We start from the raw sequence: 26,697 nt of genomic DNA, 5'->3' as shown, positions 1-26,697 counted from the left end.
GGTGGCTCCTTTTTGTGCACCATTATTTGTTTTGATCATGTGTTAAATGTTAATGTTTATTTTCATTTGATTGAAAGTAAATTGCTATCTAAATAGGCCTACAGTGTTAGTTATACTGTTAATTGAACAAATAAAAGCTAGATGGCATAATATATTATGTATAATTATATATATATATATTATATAATATATATAATTATATATAATTTCAGCCTAATACCAGGTCCATGCAATGGTATTTTTAACAGTGTGTGCAAGTCACATGTCTAATTGGACGGAAATAGTTTCCCATCAGTTGCTTGCAATGGCCTCACAGTCCACTTACCTTTCCACTCACCAAACCTGCAATTTATATTTATTTTGTGTACTTTTTTGTGACCATTCAAATAAAATGTGAGTTAGATGTTGACTAACATGTTACAACAGTACTGGACATCGTTTGTAATCTGACAGTGATATATAACTGCTCACATAATAGTGAACTAGTCCAGTGCAAAGTTCTCAATAGTAGTGATAGCTGTGCCACTAGAGATCCTGGTTTGAATCCAGGCTCTGTCGTAGCTGGCCGCGACCGGGAGACCCATGGGGTGGAGCACAATTGGCCCAGCGTCGTCCAGGGTAGGGGAGGGAATGGCCAGCAGGGATATAGCTCAGTTGGTAGAGCATGGCGTTTGCAACACCAGGGTTGTGGGTTCGATTCCCACGGGGAGCCAGTATGAAAAAATACAAAATAATGTATGCACTCACTAACTGTAAGTCGCTCTGGATAAGAGCGTCTGCTAAATGACTAAAAATGTAAAAATAATCTCAGACAGGTTTGTAAACGAAACCCCTCTGAATGTTTTATTTTAAGGAACCTCTGTCTTGAAGTGGTGTTTGTGACACCACCCACTGATGATCGTAAAAACTTGACACACCCTTTGGCTTTTTATTTTGCCTTACACAACATAACATGACAGAGTTGTACAGTATGATTATATATCTCTCCTACTGATTATTCTAATAATATTTGACCTATTTTAATCAGGCATAATTTCCTTTCAAACATTACATTTTTATGTTTTAAATTTTGTCAAATAAAGAACTCATGACATTTCCAATCATTTTACAACAATTTATGAGTCACATAAAAGTGACCATTTGTCAGATTGCAGTGGATATATTACATAATAATAGCCTATAGGTTGTTTTCAATAAAATGTCACAATATCATGATCCCCTTTTCACCAGCATTTTTAAGAGTGTTAAATTATGATTGCTGCTGACAGACATGATATAGGCTACGTTGATTGATGAACCACGTAAAATTGGCGAGCTAGCTAATAACAGATCACGTCAATATGGCTAGTTAACAAGCAAACTTTCAGGGGATAAACTAGATGACTATATCCAAATATTGTTTGATTTACCCGCCATCTACAGTTCCTTGCAAAAGTATTCATCCCCCTTTTGTTGCATTACAACCTGTAATTTAAATTGATTTTTATTTGGATTTCATGTAACATAACAGACCAAAATTCTAAAAAATAAATCACGGAAAAGTGGTGCGTGTATATGTATTTACCCCCTTTGCTATGAAGCCCCTAAATAAGATCTGGTGCAACCAATTACCCTAATTAGTTAAATGAAGTCCACCTGTGTGCAATCTAAGTGTCACATGATCTGTCACATGATCTCAGTATATATCCACCTGTTCTGAAAGGCCCTAGAGTCTGCAACACCACTAAGCAAGGGGCACCATGAAGACCAAGGAGCTCTCCAAACAGGTCAGGGACAAAGTTGTGGAGAAGTACAGATCAGGGTTGGGTTATGAAAATATATCCGAAACTTTGAACATCCCACGGAGCACCATTATATCCATTATTAAAAAATTGAAAGAATATGGCACCACAACAAACCTGCCAAGAGAGGGCCGCCCACCAAAACTCACGGACCAGGCAAGGAGGGCATTCATCAGAGGCAACAAAGACACCAAAGATAACCCTGAAGGAGCTGCAAAGCTCCACAGCGGAGATTGGAGTATCTGTCCATAGGACCACTTTAAGCCGTACACTCCATAGAGCTGGGCTTTATGGAAGAGTGGCCAGAAAAAAGCCATTGTAAAAAAAAATACATAAGCAAACACATTTGGTGTTCATCAAAAGGCATGTGGGAGACTCCCCAAACATATGGAAGAAGGTACTCTGGTCAGATGAGACAAAAATTGAGCTTTTTGGCTATTAAGGAAAACGCTATGTCTGGCGCAAACCCAACACCTCTCATCACCCCGAGAACACCATCCCCACAGTGAAGCATGGTATTGGCAGCATCATGCTGTGGGGATGTTTCTCATCGGCAGGGACTGGGAAACTGATCAGAATTGAAGGAATGATGGATGGCGCTAAATACAGGGAAATTCTTGAGGGAAACCTGTTTCAGTCTTCCAGAGATTTGAGACTGGGACGGAGGTTCACCTTCCAGCAGCACAATGACCCTAAGCATACTGCTGAAGCAACACTCGAGTGGTTTAAGGGGAAACATTTAAATGTCTTGGAATGGCCTAGTCAAAGCCCATACCTCAATCCAATTGAGAATCTGTGGTATGACTTAAAGATTGCTGTACACCAGCGGAACCCATCCAACTTGAAGGAGCTGGAGCAGTTTTGCCTTGAAGAATGGGCAAAAATCCCAGTGGCTAGATGTGCCAAGCTTATACAGACATACCCCAAGAGATTTGCAGCTGTAATTGCTGCAAAAGGTGGCTCTACAAAGTATTGACTTTGGGGGGGTGAATAGTTATGCACGTTCAAGTTCTGTTTTTTTTGGTCATATTTCTTGTTTGTTTCACAATATAAATATTTTGCATCTTCAAAGTGGTAGGCATGTTGTGTAAATCAAATGATACAAACCCCCCCAAAAAATGCCAAAGGGGGTGAATACTTTCGCAAGTGGTGATGACAGTAGTCCGACTGACAATTTACCAGGACGAGGACTTGCCGATTGTCAAGCTCTTTCCAAAAGCCTAATATCTGATGAAGCAAGCTAAATTATGTTGTTTGCTTAGCTAGCTACATGCCAAATCGATAGGTACCTTCACGTATCTGAAATTACATGATCACTGATGTTTACGGATCATGAAAAACATGCAGTTACTTGCTGTATAACTCTGATGAAAGAGCTAAATGTGCGCAATTGTTTTGCATGGAATAATGGGGAATTTGTAGTTCTGACTATGCTCAATAGGTGATGATATTAAAACGAAATAGTTGTAACATTTATTTAACAATCCCTTGAAAACAGCATGTAGTTGTCACTGGTTTTAGCAGAGCTGGGGGTCTCCTTGCCCCCTGCCCTCCAGCAGCCAAATCAAACATATTGTGGCATTTTATTGAAAATGACATATTACATAAAGAATATTGCAACAAGATGTTCCAAATGCTGCATTTGGTAGATTATTTTATTAACTGATGTGCTGATCCATAGCTACTGCATCGTACTGTACATGTTTTACTAATATAGAGCCCCACAGTGGAGGTGTCATAATACCCATAAAACCTAGCGGTCAAACAGGGAAATGGTTCCAATTGTTTTTCCCCCATTCATTTTTCCCATAGGGAATTTTAGAAAGACTTAAAATAAGGGCTGTGTTTTGTGTAGGCTTACCCTGGCGTGACGTTTTGATAACCATTTAAACCTCTCTCAGACAAGCTGACTTTTAACAATATATTTGGCTCTATTACGCTGATTCGAAAATGCTGATTAGCATTAAAGTAGACATGCAAGACTACAAATCCCTGAAAGCCCCTGCACGTCATCTCTAGCTGACACCTTTGCTAACAGGTATTGTGTCAATTTAAAACTTGCACAAGACAGTTCACAGAATTGTCAATTTAAAGAAATGTAGCCAATTTATTAATTACAAAATTTAGCTAACATTAGATAGTTAATCGAGAGATTCTTACCTTTGCCTCGATTCAGCAGTCTCGTCCAGATCATCATGGCATTTGTAGTTCTTTATGATAGCAACATTAACAGCTAATTAGCATATATTATATATATTGATAAAAGTCGCCTTGTCCCAGAGAGATTTACAAGGTTATCAAAAAGTCACGCCAGTGTAATCCCCTATGAGAAAAATGAATGGTGGAACCATTTTTCTGTTTGACCACTAGGTGTTATGGGTATTATGACTCATACTGTGGTACTCTATAAATACAGTGGGGAGAACAAGTATTTGATACACTGCCGATTTTGCAGGTTTTCCTACTTACAAAGCATGTAGAGGACTGTAATTTTTATCATAGGTATACTTCAACTGTGAGAGACGGAATCTAAAACAAAAATCCAGAAAATCACATTGTACGATTTTTAAGTAATTAATTTGCATTTTATTGCATGACATAAGTATTTGATCACCTACCAACCAGTAAGAATTCCGGCTCTCACAGACCTGTTAGTTTTTCTTTAAGAAGCCCTCCTGTTCTCCACTCATTACCTGTATTAACTGCACCTGTTTGAACTCGTTACCTGTATAAAATACACCTGTCCACACACTCAATCAAACAGACTCCAATCTCTCCACAATGGCCAAGACCAGAGAGCTGTGTAAGGACATCAGGGATAAAATTGTAGACCTGCACAAGGCTGGGATGGGCTACAGGACAATAGGCAAGCAGCTTGGTGAGAAGGCAACAACTGTTGGCGCAATTATTAGAAAATGGAAGAAGTTCAAGATGACGGTCAATCACCCTCGGTCTGGGGCTCCATGCAAGATCTCACCTCGTGGGGCATCAATGATCATGAGGAAGGTGAGGGATCAGCCCAGAACTACACGGCAGGACCTGGTCAATGACCTGAAGAGAGCTGGGACCACAGTCTCAAAGAAAACCATTAGTAACACACTACGCCGTCATGGATTAAAATCCTGCAGCGCACGCAAGGTCCCCCTGCTCAAGCCAGCGCATGTCCAGGCCCGTCTGAAGTTTGCCAATGACCATCTGGATGATCCAGAGGAGGAATGGGAGAAGGTCATGTGGTCTGATGAGACAAAAATATAGCTTTTTGGTCTAAACTCCACTCGCCGTGTTTGGAGGAAGAAGAAGGATGAGTACAACCCCAAGAACACCATCCCAACCATGAAGCATGGAGGTGGAAACATCATTCTCTGGGGATGCTTTTCTGCAAAGGGGACAGGACGACTGCACCGTATTGAGGGGAGGATGGATGGGGCCATGTATCGTGAGATCTTGGCCAACAACCTCCTTCCCTCAGTAAGAGCATTGAAGATGGGTCGTGGCTGGGTCTTCCAGCATGACAACGACCCGAAACACACAGCCAGGGCAACTAAGGAGTGGCTCCGTAAGAAGCATCTCAAGGTCCTGGAGTGGCCTAGCCAGCGACAGCCCCGAAACCTGAAGGATCTGGAGAAGGTCTGTATGGAGGAGTGGGCCAAAATCCCTGCTGCAGTGTGTGCAAACCTGGTCAAGACCTACAGGAAACGTATGATCTCTGTAATTGCAAACAAAGGTTTCTGTACCAAATATTAAGTTCTGCTTTTCTGATGTATCAAATACTTATGTCATGCAATAAAATGCAAATTAATTATTTAAAAATCATACAATGTGAAGTGTACCTATGATAAAAATTACAGACCTCTACATGCTTTGTAAGTAGGAAAACCTGCAAAATTGGCAGTGTATCAAATACTTGTTCTCCCCACTGTACATGTAATACCTCATCAGCTGTGTTAACCACAACGTGGTGCTCAAGTGAAAGCTAACATGCTTGAAGGGTAGAACATCAACATCTATAACTAACAGTTCTCAGACCATTGTACTTTGGTTATACATGGCTACATATATAAAAAAAGAAAACATAATACCAAAGCTCAAACAGTGCAACATATGGACAGGTTAAGGTCTATTCATCATGTACCAGTACCCACTCATTACCAATTCTGATCTCTCAAAGCAGAGGTAGGTAAGCTTCTTGGATCCAGGTCCATTTCTTCTATTTGTTTTCACATAATTAACTATAACAGTGTTTTAAAAAGATATGTCATTCACTCCACAAAGGAGAACAACCCACTTCCCCATTGAATAATTGTAATACTGTGTGTGCATGAGCAGAAGTCCCAAACCACACCAATAGGAATGCTGTTGGACGGTTTTTGAGTCACATCACCCACAGACAGTGTGGTTTCCAGTGCCAATGTGAATCAGGTTTGACATCCTTAGTGAAACCTCACCTAGCTCTCCAAGCCTATCATGGTCCCAGAGTCCCAGGCTGGTACAGAGGCCATCAGTAGGGAGACTCAGTATCAGAGGTTTGTCTGAATGTGAGGCTTCTCTGTTTCTCTACCAAAGGAGTTGATGACTGCTATGTTTGGGTAAGTCTCTCCTCCTCTCTCGTTCTCCAGTGCATATGGGGTGATTGACTTCAATAATCTCTGGGGGGAGGAAGACAAGACATTATTAGAAGCCTTAAACAACATATGGACTAGCTAATTCTGTCCAACAATTTTGCTTAGCCATTACACCAGAACTAGGCTTGGACGTATACCATATACTTGGGCATTTGGAAATAGCCACGGGATGGTTTTTCAATACCGTCAATACCGTTGAAACTATTTATTTGAAGTGTTTCAATAAATGTTAATATTTGTAGCTACTTTTTAAGTAAATACCTGCAGTCAACTTGTGCAATACGTTAGGAGATAAAGCAGATCGCTTTTTTGTTTCACCTGTCACATTATGAAGCTTACTGTAGTTCCCCAGAACAGTTGAGCCAGTTGTGTGTTTGTTTGTAAATAGCACAATGGCAGAAAGCGGGAGCAGGTGAGTCCAGCTGTGTATTGACAGGGGTCGCGTTTTATATTGAAAGTCAAAAGTGTTTTTTTGCTTCAAGAGTGATCAGGGGCATGCAACTATAGTTTTCCTTCACAGAAAATTAATTAGTGCAACACATTCGGCAGAAAATAGCTTCATTTTCAACAGATGACAACAGAAGTGCAACGCTATTTGGCTGGCAGCCACACAAGTAAATGAGCTTACAATGAAAAAGCAGGTATATTTTGCAAAAACGATGCATGGCCATATATATTTCTAATGTTTATCATAGAAAGAATGTAGCCAGCTACATTTCCTTTTGTTAATCTTGCATTTTACCAGAGAAAAGTAGTCTACACCGAAAGTACTGGAGAAAAGTAGCTACACATCAGTCAGAGTGATGTCTGCTGATAGAATGCATTGGTGAATTCTCATCCAAGTGGAGAAGTGCAACTAAAGCACAAAATTAGTCTGATGCTGAGCAGAAATTACAATAAGAAGCATTTTAGATCTGCATTTACAAAACGCAGCAAGATATTTCTTATGCGTTTTATCTTTTTTTCTGCGTGAAAAACACAGAATTCTGCATTAAACATGACCCCTAAGTTTAACTTGCTAGTTATTCAAGTAAGTGGCAGAATTAATAAGGAGACGGGTCATCATATAGTGTTAGCTTTCTACCATGTTTGAGAAATCTGTACAGCTGCCAATGCTATCTTGATTTCCTTGCGTTTTTTCTCCTCTCCGTTCTCTGCCCATCTGGTCCCCCACCCCCCCTTCTCCGAGCAGAGCAGGCAGGCCCATTGCCCTAGCGACTCCAGACAGACTCAGCTTGTACACATGCTGCTCCAGAGCCAGTACTGTTCTTCTTTCAGACAAGCAATCATCAGAACTTTGTTCATTTGCACAATGTCTCTCATTCACATTCGCTTGTAAATGTCCAAACTCACCAAAAATGACATTCGGTAGCGCCTACCTATATATGTAGAATTTTACGAGGTGGATTACCTGTCTTTGCAATTATTTTATTTTCGTTTGTGTTTGTTCACATATTTAGCTAGTAGCCTCCATGGAAATTCCCTATTATTGTGCTAATTTTGTTAGCATTCTGACAATAGACGCCTAATGGGCTTTTTTGCATTTTTCGGTGCCCCCTTGTGTACTAAGCCGGTAATACCGTAAATCCCGGGATGAGAGAAGGACGGTATGACGATATGAAAATCTGGATACCGCCCCACCCTAACCAGAACCTCTTGACAAGGTTGCTAGGTGTTGTACTAAGGTCGAAATAATGCTATAGGTAGCTAGGTACAGTGAGGGAAAAAAGTATTTGATCCCCTGCTGATTTTGTACGTTTGCCCACTGACAAAGACATGATCAGTCTATAATTTTAATGGTAGGTTTATTTGAACAGCGAGAGACAGAATAACAACAAAAAAATCCAGATAAACGCATGTCAAAAATGTTATAAATTGATTTGCATTTTAATGAGGGAAATAAGTATTTGACCCCTCTGCAAAACATGACTTAGTACTTGGTGGCAAAACCCTTGTTGGCAATCACAGAGGTCAGACGTTTCTTGTAGTTTGCCACCAGGTTTGCACACATCTCAGGAGGGATTTTGTTCCACTCCTCTTTGCAGATCTTCTCCAAGTCATTAAGGTTTCGAGGCTGACGTTTGGCAACTCAAATATTCAGCTCCCTCCACATATTTTCTATGGGATTAAGGTCTGGAGACTGGCTAGGCCACTCCAGGACCTTAATGTGCTTCTTCTTGAACCACTCCTTTGTTGCCTTGGCCGTGTGTCTTGGGTCATTGTCATGCTGGAATACCCATCCACGACCAATTTTCAATGCCCTGGCTGAGGGAAGGAGGTTCTCACCCGAGATTTGACGGTACATGGCCCCGTCCATCGTCCCTTTGATGTGGTGAAGTTGTCCTGTCCCCTTAGCAGAAAAACACCCTGAAAGCATAATGTTTCCACCTCCATGTTTGACGGTGAGGATGGTGTTCTTGGGGTCATAGGCAGCATTCCTCCTCCTCCAAACACGGCGAGTTGAGTTGATGCCAAAGAGCTCGATTTTGGTCTCATCTGACCACAACACTTTCACCCAGTTCTCCTCTGAATCATTCAGATGTTCATTGGCAAACTTCAGACGGCCCTGTATATGTGCTTTCTTGAGCAGGGGGACCTTGCGGGCGCTGCAGGATTTCAGTCCTTCACGGCGTAGTGCATTACCAATTGTTTTCTTGGTGACTATGGTCCCAGCTGCCTTGAGATCATTGACAAGATCCTCCTGTGTAGTTCTGGGGTGATTCCTCACCGTTCTCATGATCATTGCAACTCCACGAGGTGAGATATTGCATGGAGCCCCAGGCCGAGGGAGATTGACAGTTATTTTGTGTTTCTTCCATTTGCGAATAATCGCACCAACTGTTGTCACCTTCTCACCAAGCTGCTTGGCGATGGTCTTGTAGCCCATTCCAGCCTTGTGTAGGTCTACAATCTTGTCCCTGACATCCTTGGAGAGCTCTTTGATCTTGGCCATGGTGGAGAGTTTGGAATCTGATTGATTGCTTCTGTGGACATGTGTCTTTTATACAGGTAACAAGCTGAGATTAGGAGCACTCCCTTTAAGAGTGTGCTCTTAATCTCAGCTCGTTACCTGTATAAAAGACACCTGGGAGACAGAAATGTTTCTGATTGAGAGGGGGTCAAATACGTATTTCCCTCATTAAAATGCAAATCAATTTATATAACATTTTTAACATGCGTTTTTCTGGATTTTTTTGTTGTTATTCTGTCTCTCACTGTACAAATAAACCTACCATTAAAATTATAGACTGATCATTTCTTTGTCAGTGGGCAAATGTACAAAATCAGCAGGGGATCAAATACTTTTTTCCCCTCACTGTAAGTAGGAGAGAGAGAGAGAGAGAGAGAGAGAGAGAGAGAGAGAGACGTATAGTAATACATTACCTCAGTGAAGGAGCCGGGCAGAACCCACAGTGTGTGAAGAGCTCCGAGTGGGATCCAGATGATGGACGCCATGGTGATGACCCAGCCAATCCCCTGAGCCCACGGGGGATACACGTAGTTCTCATAGCGGGCTGGTTCAAACTGGATGATTGTGAACACCAGGATCATCTGTTGCACCAGAGGAGAGAGAGGGATGATAAAAATACATTTATCAATTGCATTCAAAGTATTCCTACTCTCAAAACCAGATATGCCCTTGTCATCTTTTGACATTTGACAATGTCAACTGTATGGCATTGTATTTGTAGACACTATCGTTCTGTTAAGGTGAATGATGATGACTCACAGTGATCAGAAGAGGAGCCACAAACATCCAGCACACTCTGAAGAAGATATTAGGCCTACTTCCTGTCATCTCCTTTAAGTTTGCCGAAAGCCTCCTCACACCTGTCAGAGAGGAAATAATAGGGGGGGAATGAATTTATTAATTTCCTTTTATTAATTAACGACAAACACGCATACGTTAGACACACACACACACACTGGTCTAACCATAAAGCCCGCAGATGGCCAACACCTCAAAGAAGGCCAAGAACATGAGAGACACTATGGCCGTGTAGTGGTCCATCAGCTGGAAAACGTAGATCCCCACCTGGTCAAAGAGAGAGAGTATTTAATACAAGCTGTAAGAAATAACTAATCTCTCGTGGACAGAATGTTACATAAATGACATAACATATGCTAAAAGACTCTGGGATGCGACGACTAATGAGTAAAAGTAGTTTCAGTGCTTTGGTATTCCGTCACTGGTTATTTAGAAGTATCAGGATTGGGTGGATGTGGTGCTTAAAGTGTGGGCAGGGTTTTCATGCGATGATTTCAAGCAATTATATTACCCTAAATGCCCTTTATTACTAGTCTAGTCCAGTCCACTACTTGTCCTGGATTATTGCTGTGCTGGAGTTGTCTGATGAGTGTAAGCCGTACACTCCAGGTTACCTGCATGACATGGGGTATCCCCAGCAGAAAGGCGGTGCTGCAGACTGCCAGAACCAGCATCTCCTTCTTTCTCAGGAACTTCAGCAGGGGCCCTCCAAACCCATCCATTAGGCTGGTCACCATCACCTCCACCATGGCAAACTGAGAAATATTTTTATTTTGTCAAAACATGGTAACTTTCTGACATGGAGATACCAATATAATAAAGGATTTGTACATATAGATTTTTTGTTCATATACACACCAGATACAAACATACACATACAAACAACAATTTACAGACGCACACAAACAACTACTACATCTCATCTGCTCAGACCCGCATGCTGACGCCCCCATCCCTTGTGCCTGCATTATTGTTTGCCACATGGCCTTAAATTGTACCAATTTGTTTTTCTCAGTCGCCCATGCTATTTCAATAATAAATCATTTGATTTTTCCATTGTGTTAATGATGGCGGATTGATTGATTTCTACGTTTTCTCAAGATGAGTGATGAAAAGAGAATTGTCCAGCCCATTGGGTATCTCGCTACACTCCCATATTCCATGTCTGGAAATATGCAGACAGACGGATTAAAAGTAAGTTAAGATTGTAATACTAGCTCCGCCCATAACTTTATAGCATTCTCAGAAAGCATGGATTATTGAGTCATTGTTAGTTTTACACTTATAATAAAGGCTTTCTAACTGCAACTATCTGGTAACAGTGACTTTGCATTTTTTCATACATAATGCCCTTCAGTTAGAATCTTGACATTCTCTTCTCATCATTTAATGGCTGTTTTATGAGGCCATTCGGCTGATGGCGATGAGTCTTGTGACTGTCCTTTCAACCTGGCAGGTAGGACAAAACTAAACAAACTGAAAACTAAACATCACTATCTGCATGTGAAGGATAGGCTGTCAATTTATTATAAAGGCACAGCTTTTTTTTGTATTATAATTTTTTGCAAATTGCTGCTGCTACTCACTGTTTTTTATCTATACATAATCACTTTACCCCTACCTACATGTACATATTACCTCAATTACCTCGACTAACCTGTATCCCCGCACATTGACTCGGTACCGGTACCCCCTGTATATAACCTCGTTACTGTTATTTTATTTTAAAAAATGTAATGTTACTTTAGTATCTTTAGTCAATATTTTCTTAACTCTTATTTTTCTTAAAACTGCATTGTTGGTTTATGGCTTGTAAGTAAGCATTTCACGGTAAGGTCTACACCTGTTGTATTCGGCGCATGTGACAAATACAATTTGATTTGATTTGATTTGACACCGCATTACTGACTGCATTACTTTCTATTTGAACTGTAACTGCTGTAGTTAAAGATATATTTTTGGTTCCTGGAATCATTTGTGAAAGAAGATTATACATTTGACTGGATATTGTATTTACTCGACAAAGTAAAGATTTATAGTAACTACCATCATTTAACCACGTGGGCAAACAAAGAGAACGTGAGGACAAATGCATCTGTTTCAAGTAGAGAAAAGTGTATTTAGTATCATGTGACAGTGGGTTTAGGTTAGGTAATGTAAGGTTAGCTACCTGGCTGTCCAGCCCAAGGCACAGAAGCATGAAGAAGAACAGAAATGCCCACAGCGGAGCCACTGGCATCGTTGCAAAGGCTTGTGGGTAAACAACAAAAACCAGTCCTGGACCTAGGTGCAAAATAATTCAGAACACACATGCACTGTTATTATGACTTTGGTGTCTAAACTCTTTTATGGAACGATCTTGGTGAAATTAGTATGCTTTGCCTCAAATACATGCACTGTAACTAGAAAAGGTGGTCTTGTGTCAGCTGTCCAAAAGTATTTCCCTTCCCTTAATGATCTTTAGTCTGCTTACACAAACTCACCATCTACAGCCAGCTCACTGACAGGTATGTTCTGGAGATGTGACATGTAGCCGAATGCCGAGAAGATGACAAAACCTGCCAGAATACTGGTCAGGGAGTTGGTGATGGAGATAGCCAGGGTGTCTCTGTGGGGAAAAAAGGGATGTGATGGATGAATCACTCCAGTACGATGTACAGTGTCCATATTAGGACAGCATCTGCTGAGATTGACCTAATATGGACACTGTAACAATGTGAAAATATATTTGAACTGACTTTTAACTGATTTGAACTGACTACAGACTCTCCTCACTGTGAGCTGCTCACTTTAATATGTTGTTGTTGAAGTTGTTATAGCTGGACATGGCCATGAGGGAGCCAAAGCCTATCCCAATGGAGTTAAAGATCTGAGCTGCAGCGTTGACCCAAACCTGGAACAAAACACAAGGAATTCCTCTTCAATAGCACCATAAAACTCATCCACACTGATATAATAACAATGTTATCCTAACAATTACCCTAGCTGGCAGGTAACTATAACACATCCAAGCTCTTTACCAGCAGCAACCGACCTCGACATGTCTTCACAACAACTCCTCCCGAACCCCTCTTTACCTGAAATGATTTAGATCCTTATCTATGGCTTACTTAAAATCAAATCAAAGGTTATTGGAAATGCTTGTGAAATGCTAGTGTTTCTAGCTCCAACAGTGCAGTAATACCTAGCAATAAAAAAACAATACACACACAATCCCAATATTCTATATATAAATTAAGAAACAATGTCTGGAATGTAAATATATATATACTGAACAACAATATAAACGCAACATGCAACAATTTCAAAGATTTTGCTTAGTTACCGTTCATAAAAGGAAATCAGTCAATTGAAATAAATTAATCAGGCCCTAATCTATGGATTTCACATGACTGGGCAGGGGCGCAGCCATGGGTGGGCCTGGCATAGGCCCACCCACTGGGGACCCAGGCCCAGCCAATCAGAATTTGTTTTTCCCCACAAAACAGCTTTATTACAGACAGAAATCCTTCTCAGCACCCCCCTCAAATGATCCCGCAGGTGAAGAAGCCAGATGTGGAGGTCCTCGGCTGGCGTGGTTACACGTGGTCTGCGGTTGTGAGGCCGTTTTGACGTACTGCCAAATTGTCAAGAGGTTGTAACAGCGTCTCCAATTCCTAAAGTGGCTGAAGAAATCCAACTACTACATCTACACCATCGAAAGTGTCCTGACCGGGCAGACGGTATCGGAGCATGAGGTCTGATACCAACAGGCTCAGAGACAGTTTCTATCTACAAGCCATCTGACTACTGATAGTGATGGAATTTAGGCTTACGAGTGTTTTAACAATGCATCTTTCCCACAACGGCCGAAGATGTAACATACATTTCCCAAAATGCCACGCAGAGAGAAGGTTCGCTAAGTGCGTCTTTGAGTCATGTGTCGATACTGATTGGTTCGAAATAAAGGAAGCACTGCTCTAAGATCAGCATTCTCCCTTTCCAATCTTACCTTAACATTATAATTATTCCACAATACTAACTACAGATCAGCTTCTAGAGAGAAATCACCAATGGCTACAAATATTGAGGCGGCTTATTCTAATGCTTACCCTATAATAATGCACTAAATCAAGATTTGGCACATCATTGCACAAGTGTTACACATGAAATATATTGAAGCTAACATTACAGACAGTAGCATACAAATAGCTAAATAAAACTCAATTGAATTAACAGGAAATTGATTTCCATATTATTCAAATATATAGGTCTATGTAGCCTATACTGTATTTTCTTTTAATACAGGTATCTCTGTTTTATATCCTTCGCTTGTAATGCAAAGAAATGGGCAGCTTTGTATTTGTAGTCACTGTCACATTTCTTCTGAAGTTAACAGCTGTCACAGAAAGACAGATAAACATCTTGATTTTGTGTGTAGCAGAGATCTTCTGTGTATAAAATGACGCGGAATGCCAAAAAAAACATCTAATGACGGTTTTGGGAAACAGCTCGGAGATCTAACAATGCTCCTACGAAGGTTCTAATGATGAACGTAGCCTTAAGATGCTTTTGGGAAACCGGGCCCTGGACTGACCACCTGCTCTGATTCTCCACACCTTAGCACACATGCACTCACTCATGCACACACCCACTCAGACATAGACACACACACATATACACTGAGTGTACAAAACATTAAGGACATATGGTCTTTCAATGGCATAGACTGACCAGGTAAATCCAGGTGAAAGCTATGATCCCTTATTGATGTCACTTTTTTAATCCACCTCAATCAGTATAGATGAAGGGGAGGGGACAGGTTAACGAATGATTTTTAAGCCTTGAGACAATTGAGACATGGATTGTGTACAGTATGTGTGCCATTCAAAGGGTGAATGGGCAAGACAGAAGATTTAAGTGCCTTTGAACAGGGTATGGTAGTAGGTTCCAGGCACACTGGTTTGTGTCAAGAACTGCAACACTGCTGGGTTTTTCCACGCTCAACAGTTTCCTATGTGTATCAAGAATGGGCCACCACCCAAACTGTGTGAAGCAGTGGAGTCAGCATGGGCCAGCATCTCTGTGGAAGGCTTTCGACACCTTATAGAGTCCATGCTCCGACGAATTGAGGCTGTTCTAAGGGCAAAAGGGGGGGTGCAACTCAATATTAGGATGCTGTCCTTAATGTTTTGTATACTCATTCATGCTACACACACACACATCACAACTGCTGCTACCAGACTCTTATTATACTGCTCAATTTATACACTTGCCCCGGTGTGTAGCCTATACTGTACCTCTTCATTACTCATTGAAGTAGCTCATGTAACTCATACACTTAACACCATATGTATTTGGACAGTTAAGCTACTTTTTTTATTTGGCTCGAAACTTAGAAATGAAAGCACTTTATGTATCTAGTCATCCTATTTGAAGAAGTCATAAGTATTTAGAAAAATTCACTTATAGTGTATAAATGTAGTGTCTCACCCTGATCTGTTTCACCTGTCTTTGTGATTGTCTCCACCCCCCTCGAGGTGTCGCCCACCTTCCCCATTATCCCCAGTGTATTTATACCTGGGTTCTCTGTTTGTCTGTTGCCAGTTTGTTTTGTTTCGTCAAGGCTACCAGCATTTTTCCCCTTGCTCCTGTCCTTCTCAAGTTCCTGTTTTCTAGTTTTCCCAGTTTTGACCATTCTGCCTGCCTTGACCCTGAGCCTGCCTGCCGTTCTGTACCTTGTCACACCACCCTGGATTATTGACCTCTGCCTGCCCTGACCCTGAGACTGCCTGCCGTTCTGTACCTTTTGGACTCTGATCTGGATTACTGACCTCTGCCTGCCCTTGACCTGTCGTTTGCCTGCCCCCTGTTTTTGTAATTAACTTTTGTTACTGGGACACTGTCTGCATCTGGGTCTTCTCCTGAAACGTGATACTAAGGTTTAGTATTTGGTCCGTATTCCTTGCACACAATGACTACATCAAGCTTGTGACTACAAACTGGTTGGACGCATTTGCAGTTTGTTTTGGTTGTGTTTCGGATTATGTTTTGCCCAATAAGGTTGTGGTTGAGGCAAGGATTAGGGTTGAACCGGGATGTGAACATAAAGTTAGGGTTAGGGTTGTAGTTGAGGCTAGGGTTAGGGTTGAACTGGGATGTGGACATGAAGCTAGGGTTCTGGTTGTGGTTATGGTTGATGGTAAGGGTTGAACCGGGATGTGGACATGAAACTAGGGTTAGGGTTGTGGTTAGGGTTGAACCGGGACCAGACACTTTTTTTGCGATTTTACCCCAACCAGCAACTCACTTCCTCATCCTCGTTGTGCAGTACAGGGGCTCCGAAAAAAACATAAACAGAGGCTCCAGAAACACCCAAATGCGTCATTTTAGAAACGGAAAAGCTCTCAGTATATGCAGGTCTGTGTCATTCCGAATTTTATCCGCAACGTTATATTCCATTTTATTATGGGATTCTATTAGCAGGCTACACGGAGAATGGAACAGCTCGAGTTGTACAAAATTGAATATAACGTTGCGGATAAAGTTCGGAATAACACAATTTCATGTGTACACAATTTCTGCGATAGCCCTGTGTGCGGTAGCCCTGTCCTTTAGCTTAGCACCAACCTCAGTGTTAATCCAGGGTTTGTGATTGGGGAAGTGAATCTGGTTGGGGTAAGTTTCTCAAAAACAAGTGAAATCAAGAACAAAAATCATCTGGACCATTCTATAACATGTCATTTACATAAAAAATAGAGATTTGGTTGTAAAAAAGCAAACTTTGCCTTTAAGGTTAGGGTTTGGGTCTGTACCTCCCTCCTCTTACCTCCAACTCCAGGAGTTTCTCCCAGTTTGGCACGATGAAAAAGCGGATGCCTTCCATAGCTCCTGGAAGCTGGACGTTGTTTATCAACAGAGCTAACAGGATGACATACGGGAAGAGAGCCGTGAAGTATACCACCTGGACACACACAAACAGAAAGATGATATTAGAAAATGTTCACGATGGCAACAATGTGTACTAATGCTGAATCAATGTAATAGAGCCAAATGTTCTGTCGACCTAAGAGTAAAAAATTAAACAGAGATAAGAACATATACTCACTCCTCTTTTTTGACTTGGCATGCATACCATAGTGAAACTAGTCCTGATCTATCTCTCTCTGTCAGCCTCTCTTTCTCTCTCTCTTACCTTCCCTGTTGACTTGACCCCCTTGAAGATGCAGAGGTAGATGAGGATCCAGGCCAAAAGGAGAAGGAGGAAGAGTTCCCATCGCAGCACCCCGCTCTCGTCCACTCCCCCTGTCCGCTCCAGCATCCTATAACTACAACACAATTGCTTAATTTTTTGCTGTCACAGTACCCCGCAGGCAGCTGGGTGGTTCAAACCGGCAACCCTCCAGCTACCAGTCTGCCTCTCTAACCTCAACACTACCGCCACACCCATAACACACACAACAGCTCTGATCAATATCTGATTAATCAATATCAGCTCTGATCTCAATAATCTAAATTATATTGATCACAAAACTGCTGCTCAGCCATAAACATTTCACTTGGTTCAGGTTGGATTGTTTAGTTGAGTAATAATGACCTTAACTTGATTATTGTGATTTTTCCCCCCAATGGTCACCATAGGTCAGGTAGTTTTACCTAATCAATCAAATCACTGATTGTGTCTGCACATTTATGTGACGTGGAACGAGATTACATCATAGGTCAATTCACCTGAATACAGAGAATCTAAAACTTTTAATTGGCTCTATATTCCAGCATTTTGGATTTTACATCAAATGTTTATATGAGGCGACAGAACAGAATGTCACCTTTTGTTTGAGGGTATTTTCATACAGTGCCTTCAGAAAGTATTCACATCCCTTGACTTTTTCCACATGTTGTTGTGTTACAGCCTACACACAATACCCCTTAATGTTAAAGTGGAATTATGTTTTTAGAATTTTTTACAAATTACTTACAAATGAAAAGCTGAAATGTTTAGAGTCAATAACTATTCAACCCCTTTGTTATGGCAAGCCTAAATAAGTTCAGGAGTAAAAATATGCTTAACAAGTCACATAATAAGTTTCATGGACTCTGTGTGCAATAATAGTGTTGAACATGATTGTTGAATGACTTCCTCATCTCTGTACCCAACACATACAATTATCTGTAAGGTCCCTCAGTCGAGCAGTGAATTTCAAACACAGATATAATCAATCACAAAGGCCAGGGCGGTTTTCCAATGCCTCGCAAAGAAGGGCACCTATTGGTACAGTGAGGGAAAAACGTATTTGATCCCCTGCTGATTTTGTACGTTTGCCCACTGACAAAGACATGATCAGTCTATCATTTTAATGGTAGGTTTATTTGAACAGTGAGAGACAGAATAACAACAAAAAGATCCAGAAAAACGCATGTCAAAAATGTTATACATTTATTTGCATTTTAATGAGGGAAATAAGTATTTGACCCCTCTGCAAAACATGACTTAGTACTTGGTGGCAAAACCCTTCATTGGCAATCACAGAGGTAAGACGTTTCTTGTAGTTGGCCACCAGGTTTGCACACATCTCAGGAGGGATTTTGTTCCACTCCTCTTTGCAGATCTTCTCCAAGTCATTAAGGTTTCGAGGCTGACGTTTGGCAACTCGAATCTTCACCTCCCTCCACAGATTTTCTATGGGATTAAGGTCTGGAGACTGGCTAGGCCACTCCAGGACCTTAATGTGCTTCTTCTTGAGCCTCTCCTTTGTTGCCTTGGCCGTGTGTTTTGGGTCATTGTCATGCTGGAATACCCATCCACGACCCATTTTCAATGCCCTGGCTGAGGGAAGGAGGTTCTCACCCAAGATTTAATGGTACATGGCCCCGTCCATCGTCCCTTTGATGCGGTGAAGTTGTCCTGTCCCCTTAGCAGAAAAACACCCCCAAAGCATAATGTTTCCACCTCCATGTTTGATGGTGGGGATGGTGTTCTTGGGGTCATAGGCAGCATTCCTCCTCCTCCAAACACGGCGAGTTGAGTTGATGCCAAAGAGCTCGATTTTGGTCTCATCTGACCACAACACTTTCACCCAGTTCTCCTCTGAATCATTCAGATGTTCATTGGCAAACTTCAGACGGCCCTGTATATGTGCTTTCTTGAGCAGGGGGACCTTGCGGGCGCTGCAGGATTTCAGTCCTTCACGGCGTAGTGTGTTACCAATTATTTTCTTGGTGACTATGGTCCCAGCTGCCTTGAGATCATTGACAAGATCCTCCCGTGTAGTTCTGGGCTGATTCCTCACCGTTCTCATGATCATTGCAACTCCACGAGGTGAGATCTTGCATGGAGCCCCAGGCCGAGGGAGATTGACAGTTCTTTTGTGTTTCTTCCATTTGCGAATAATCGCACCAACTGTTGTCACCTTCTCACCAAGCTGCTTGGCGATGGTGTTGTAGCCCATTCCAGCCTTGTGTAGGTCTACAATATTGTCCCTGACATCCTTGGAGAGCTCTTTGGTCTTGGCCATGGTGGAGAGTTTGGAATCTGATTGATTGATTGCTTCTGTGGACAGGTGTTTTTATACAGGTAACAAACTGAGATTAGGAGCACTCCCTTTAAGAGTGTGCTCCTAATCTCAGCTCGTTACCTGTATAAAAGACACCTGGGAGCCAGAAATCTTTCTGATTGAGAGGGGGTCAAATACGTATTTCCCTCATTAAAATGCAAATCAATTTATAACATTTTTGAAATGCGTTTTTCTGGATTTTTTTGTTATTCTGTCTCTCACTGTTCAAATAAACCTACCATTAAAATTATAGACTGATCATTTCTTTGTCAGTGGGCAAACGTTCAAAATCAGCAGGGGATCAAGTACTTTTTTCCCTCACTGTAGATGTGTAAAAATAAAGAAGTAGACATTGAATATCCCTTTGAGCATGGTGAAGTTATTACTTTACACTTTGGATGGTGTATCAATACACCCAGTCACTACAAAGATACAGGCGTCCTTCCTAACTCAGTTGCCGGAGAGGAAGGAAACCGCACAGGGAGGCCAATGGTGACTTTAAAACAGTTACAGTTTAATGGGTGTGATAGGAGAAAACTGAGGATGGATCAACAACATTGTAGATACTCCACAATATTAACCTAAATGACAGAGTAAAAAGAAGGAAGCATGTACAGAGTAAAAATATTCCAAAACATGCATCCTGCTTGCAATAAGGCAAGTAAAACTGCAAAAAATATGGCAAAGAAATTAACTTTATTTCCTGAATACAAAGTGTTATGTTTGTGGCAAATCCAACACAACACATCACTGAGTACCACTCTTCATATTTTCAAGCATGTTGGTGGCTGCATCATGTTATGGGTATGCTTGGTATCGGCAAGTACTAGGGAGTTGTTTTTTTTCGATAAAAAGAAACGGAAAGGCAGAGTCCTAGAGGACAACCTGGTTCATGCTGCTTTCCAATAGACACTGGGAGACAAATTCACCTTTCAGCAGGACAATAACCTAAAACACATGGCCAAATATACATTGCAGTTGCTTACCAAGATTACATTGAATGTTCCTGAGTGGCCTAGTTACAATTTTTACTTAAATCGCCATGAAAAACGATGGCAAGATTTGTTAATGGCTGTCTAGCAATGATCAACAACCAACTTGACAGAGCGTGAAGATTTTAGAAGATAATAATGTGCAAATATTGTACAATCCAGGTGTGCAAAACTCTTAGAGACTTACCCAGAAAGACTCATAGCTGTAATGGCTGCTAAAGGTGATTCTAACATGTATTGACTCAGGGGTGGGAATACCTATTTAAATTAGATATTTCTGTATTTCATTTTCCATACATTTGCAGAAAATTATAAAAACATGTTTTCACTTAGTCATTATGGGATATTGTGTGTATCCTTGGATGCGTACGATCATATGTGTGTGATCATTGTTGAGTGGTCCCTGCAGCGTACCATCACAAATATGTGATTGGAACAGTAGCAACAGAATGTATGATACAACAAACGCGTCTAAACAGCATTGTTGTCTGAAAATCGTCTAAACAATGTTTTGTAATGATGGAAAATAAAGGTCTTCGAATTTCTTCCTCAATTTCACCTTTTATTGTAAAAGATAGATGCGAACTTCATCATCCAAGCATCACACGGAACACATCCACAGCCAAACCCATTCCATAAACCAGTCTAAATAACAGGTTGTGCTGACAAAAAACAAAACATAAGTTAGCGACCTAACAGCTAGACTTGTTTACAATGTACCACATCTCTCGTGAGCACAAGGGAGAAATGTAATATTGTTTAGAAAAGAGATAAGTGGTTTCAGTCTGATTATTTACCATCTGCGTCGAGGTTAAACCTCTCTTAATCGAGGATAGTTTTCCTTAGACTCTATTGGGGACCATTCTATTCATGTTTGGCTTACTCTAGTTAAATGGTCACTAATCTTAGGTAGCACAGAGTAAGAGTTATCATGCTTAGCTCTAAACTTTCTTCGTATTTAGGGGTTTTGCTTGCATCTCATTTGGGGAGATGCTTCGGCAAGGGCGGGTGTGAGGGAAGGGTTTGTTCATGTATATAGTTTGTATATGTTTTTTGTGCCTCTTCGTTTGTCTTTGTTTTTTACATTTTGCGCTTTTAGGTTCAACTAAGATCTTCAGTTTACATTGTACCTTGTCCTTTACACATCCTCTCTCTCTCTTAAGATATGACTCAGCCTAGTGTAGCCCATACTGCTGGAGGGAATGGCTTTAATTTTCTTACTTGGAACTGCAGGGGTAAATAACCCAGTTAAACGTAGTAAGGTACTACACCATCTTCATCATTTGAAAGCTCACATCATCTTTCTCCAAGAAACTCATCTGAAGGTATCACAACACTCAAGTCTTAGGTGCAGATGGGTGGGTCAGGTGTTCCATTCCTCATTTCAGAGTAAGGCGAGAGGGGTGGCTATTTTACTTCACAGATCGGTACCTTTTACATGTTCTAAGGTGATCGCAGATCCCCATGGTAGATATATAATTGTCAGTGGTAGGCTGCTCAATACAAAGGTTCTTCTTGTTAATATCTATGCTCCTAATTGGGACAACGGTGATTTTTTCAAATCGGTTTTCTCTACACTCCCAGATATGTCCACCCATATGTTGATTTTAGGAGGTGACTTTAACTGTTGGTTAGACCCACAATTGGATCGATCCTCCACTAAACCTACCACCCTATCAACCTCAGCTAGAGTTGTTCGAACCCTTTATGTCTGAATTCGCAGTCTCAGATCCTTGGAGAATGGTTAATCCAGCTGGGAAAGCATACTCTTTTTTCTCATCGGTCCACCACACTTTTACGCGCATAGACTACTTCCTTGTTGATGACCGGCTCCTCCACTCCATAACTTCATGTTCATATAACCCAATTGTTGTATCTGACCACGCCCCTGTTACTATGGAAGTAGCTTTTCAAAATGTTGACAATCAGCGACTGCCTTGGCGACTAAAAACCCAACTGCTCAGTAATGAACACTTTGTCAACTTTGTTTTGAGTCAAATCGACTTTTTCATGATTACAAATAGAACCCCAAACATCTCTGCGTCTACTCTCTGGGAAACTTTGAAAGCTTATATCAGAGGTGAAATTATCTCCTACACCGCACATGAGAACAAATTGAAAAGGAATAGGTTATCTATGCTAACACGCTGTATTGCCCAATTAGATGACATTTATGCCGTTTCACCATCCCCAGATATTTATAAGGAACGTTTAACTCTGCAAGCAGAATTTGACACACTATTAACAGACCAGGTTACTGAAATGCTTGTCAAGTCTAGGAGCACTTACTATGAACAAGGAGAGAAAGCCAGTAAATTATTAGCTCACAAGTTACGTCAACAATCATCATCATCTCAGATTACAAAAATTGCGTACATCATCTGGGATATCATTAGATCCTGGGGGGATCAATGAGGAGTTCAAGAGATTTTACCAGTCTCTATATACCTCTGAAAGTAAAGCGGATACACTGGAATTGGATAATTTCTTCCACTCACTATCTGTGCCTTCGGTCGGCCGGGATTTGGTAAAAAAATTAGAGCAGCCGATCACTGTTGAAGAACTGTCTAACGCTGTCAAATCCCTTCAATCTGGGAGAAGCCCAGGGCCTGATGGCTACCCGACAGAGTTTTATAAAAAAGTTTATCACCAAAATAGCCCCTATTCTAATTGAAATGTACAATGATGCATTTGTAAATGGTGCTCTCCCACATACTCTCACTCAAGCAACCATTTGTGTTATTCTTAAAAAAACAAAGACCCTCTTGACTGTGCATCATACCGTCCAATTAGCCTGCTAAATGTGGACTATAAAATTCTAGCCAAAATTCTGGCAACGCGGCTAGAAACAGTCCTCCCATCAATTATCTCTCCGGATCAAACAGGATCTATAAAAATAGACACTCATTCTTCAATCTCCGAAGATTATTTAATATTATATACAATCCTTCTGTCAACAATACCTCTGAAGCCATTATATCCCTGGACGCGGAGAAAGCGTTTGATCGGGTGGAATGGAAATACCTTTTTACACTCTAAATAAATTTGGCTTTGGCTCCAAATTCATGACCTGGATAAAACTTCTGTACTCATCCCCCCAAGCCTCTGTCAGGACTAATAACACTCAATCAGATCGCTTCCTCTGCAAAGATCGACACGTCAGGGTTGCCCTTTAAGTCCCTTACTGTTTGCCCTCGCCATAGAGCCACTTGCAATAGCACTTCGCTCCAACCCCTCATCAAAGGCATAGTCAGATACGGGCACGAACACAAACTGTCTTTATATGCAGATGATTTATTAATATACACATCCAATCTTTCTGTCTCTGTCCCTGCTGCCCTTGCCACTTTCGCATCCTTCGGTCACATATCAGGGTATAAACTAAATCTCAGTAAAAGTGAATTGATGCCACTTAACATGGCTGCAAAAAAATCCCCTTTACATAACTTGCCATTTAAAATAGCACACAGCAGTTTTATTTATCTCGGGGTACATGTCACAATTAGGTTTGAAAACCTTTTTCAAGCCAACTTTGCTCCTCTCTTAACCCGTACTAAGGGACGATTTGGAACGGTGGTCTTTGCTACACCTCTCCTTAGTTGCTAGAATTAACTCTATTAAAATGAATACTCTCCCTAAATTCTTATACCTCTATCAGTGCCTTCCAATATTTCTACCCAATACATTTTTCAAAAAAGATCGACGGCCTAATTCTACCCTTTATATGGGACAAAAAGCCTCCTAGGATGCGAAAACAGCTCTTGCAGAGGCCCAAACCAGACGGGCGGTCTAGCTCTACCAGATTTCAGATTCTATTATTGGGCCGCTAACCTTAGGATCATTCAGTACTGGTTGCAGAGCAGAGTAATATTCCCACCCCCAACTTGGCTGGAGATGGAGGCTGCCTCGTCTACACCGGCATCACTGTCTTCCTCGCTCACTCCTCTATTACAGGCCCTTACTCCTCCTTCACCAACAATACATGTGTCAAAACAACATTGAAGATCTGGAATCAATTTAGGCGCCACTTTGGGTTTCAAACAACCTCTTCCTTGGCTCCGGTAGCCTCAAACCCAGCTTTTCCCCCATCTATGATTGATGGTGCTTTCTCAACATGGTCTAATCTCGGTATTAAAAGATTCAGAGATCTGTATACTAACAATACATTTAGTACGTTTCAACAACTATCAGCTAAATTTGGTCTCCCCAGACATCATTTTTTAGATTCTTACAAGTCCGGAGTTACATCCGCAGCATAGATCCAGGATTCCCCAACCTTTCTAGTGGAACACAGTTCGACACATTTCTCACCCCTCTTCCTAATCAGAAAGGCACAATGTCAATAATCTATAGTCAAATTTGCTCACTACAAGCCATCTCATTAAACAATATCAAATCCTCTTGGGAGGAGGAACTGGGTGAGGAAATATCTGATGAACTATGGGAAGAGGCACTCAAAAGGGTACATAGCTCTTCTATTTGCGCTCGACACGGCCTCATCCAATGCAAACTCATTCATAGGGCCCACTGGACCAAAGCAAGACTATCAAAAATTTACAAGGATGTGAACCCTAATTGTGTTCGATGTAACCAGTCCCCTGCTAATCATGTGCACATGTTTTGGTGCTGCCCATCTCTGGTTGGTTTCTGGAAAGACATCTTTAACACACTCTCAGAATTAAGCGGCACACAGATCGAGCCAGACCCTCTCATTGCATTATTTGGAGTTTCCTTACCCACAATACAATTGACCAAAATGAATAAGGATGTAATTGCCTTTGTCACGTTGTTAGCGAGACGATTAATTTTACTTAGATGGAAATCCTCTGCAGCCCCTTCTCATGCTCTTTGGATTAAATCTATTTTGAATTGCATAAAGTTGGAGAAAATAAAACAGACACTCAATGGGTCTGTAGACAAATTTCTATGCAAAGTGGGCTCCCTTCTTTTCTTATGTCAAAAGAATACATTTCCCTGCAGTTCCAGAGTGATGTATATTTATATATTGGTGATGTAAGAAGCCTGGTATGTGCATATACGACATCTCGGATGTTAAGGACGGTAATAACTGTGCTAGCTGACCTATAACAACTGGATCAAAACAGATATTCTTCCTTTTTTTTTTTTTTTTTTTTTTTTTTATTATTTTTTTTTTTTTTGTGTTTTATCTTATTTATGTACTTAATGTCTATTTTTTCTTTCATGTCTGTCTCTCCATGTTTTGCTGTATCGTTGTCTTCAAATTGTTGTTCCATATTCATACCAAATAACTTTCAAGTGCAATTATTTACTAAATGCTGGTACTGAAAATTCAATAAACAAAGTATATAAAAAAAAAAAAAAAAAAAAAAAAAGAAAAGAGATAAGTGTCAGCTAAGCTAACAGCAGCTAAATTCTTTATGATGGCAGACATGTTTTTTTATGTTTGACAAGCAAAAACTCCCTAATGCCAGAATTACATTCACTATAACATGCAAATAAACAAAGTCAAAGTAGGCTGCGCCCATTGCCCAGAAAAATATCAACTTAGTTTGGCCACTTTTCAGCATATTACAAATCTTTGATGTGCTTGTTACAGTGTATACAAGAACCGGAGCACATGACTTTACAAGTCGTTTACAGTTTTTGACAAACACAAAGCAGATCACCTCACAGATCATCACCCCAAATACAAGCCTACTGCCTAGCCTAGCCGTAGCGCGAAAGCTAAACAGGGTTGCCAGATTTGGGTGAAACTATTTTACGGGGGTTTGTGTGAAGGTTCATTTCATCTGTGGGGGGGTTTCAAGTCCATGGGGGGTAGAAATGGGGGAAGGTATCGTGGGGGATATGATGGAGGAAATATTACTATGATGAGGGATTTATCAATAAATGGGGGGCAAACACAGGAGAAGTTTATAAACTGAATAAATATAAAACCCCTGGAAAGGGGGGTCTGAGCTGGCAACCCTGAGTAACCATAGTTACAATCTAAGTCAGTCCTGACAGAAAAACGTAACT

The 26,697-nt window shown here is 41.0% G+C and overlaps 1 protein-coding gene across 1 annotated transcript in view; it reads right to left on the bottom strand.

The window, feature by feature from the left end:
* Positions 1-5,674: 5,674 nt before the first annotated feature.
* The window catches only part of si:ch211-283g2.1 (sodium- and chloride-dependent GABA transporter ine), a 44,179-nt gene continuing 23,156 nt past the window's right edge, over positions 5,675-26,697 (bottom strand). Inside the window, exons 4-13 of the mRNA XM_041886932.1 lie at positions 17,347-17,479; positions 16,981-17,115; positions 12,962-13,065; positions 12,656-12,780; positions 12,343-12,455; positions 10,787-10,927; positions 10,340-10,439; positions 10,134-10,234; positions 9,788-9,955; positions 5,675-6,427 (exon numbers count right to left, since the gene is read on the bottom strand). Coding sequence (XP_041742866.1) covers positions 6,299-6,427; positions 9,788-9,955; positions 10,134-10,234; positions 10,340-10,439; positions 10,787-10,927; positions 12,343-12,455; positions 12,656-12,780; positions 12,962-13,065; positions 16,981-17,115; positions 17,347-17,479 — 1,249 coding nt within the window. The 3' untranslated portion in view covers positions 5,675-6,298. The remainder of the gene's footprint in view (positions 6,428-9,787; positions 9,956-10,133; positions 10,235-10,339; positions 10,440-10,786; positions 10,928-12,342; positions 12,456-12,655; positions 12,781-12,961; positions 13,066-16,980; positions 17,116-17,346; positions 17,480-26,697) is intronic.

Source organism: Coregonus clupeaformis, chromosome 9 (assembly GCF_020615455.1).
Source record: "Coregonus clupeaformis isolate EN_2021a chromosome 9, ASM2061545v1, whole genome shotgun sequence".
NCBI classification, from domain to species: domain Eukaryota; kingdom Metazoa; phylum Chordata; class Actinopteri; order Salmoniformes; family Salmonidae; genus Coregonus; species Coregonus clupeaformis.
The sequence above is the reverse complement of the archived record's forward strand: the minus strand, read 5'-3'. Positions and strand labels throughout refer to the sequence as shown.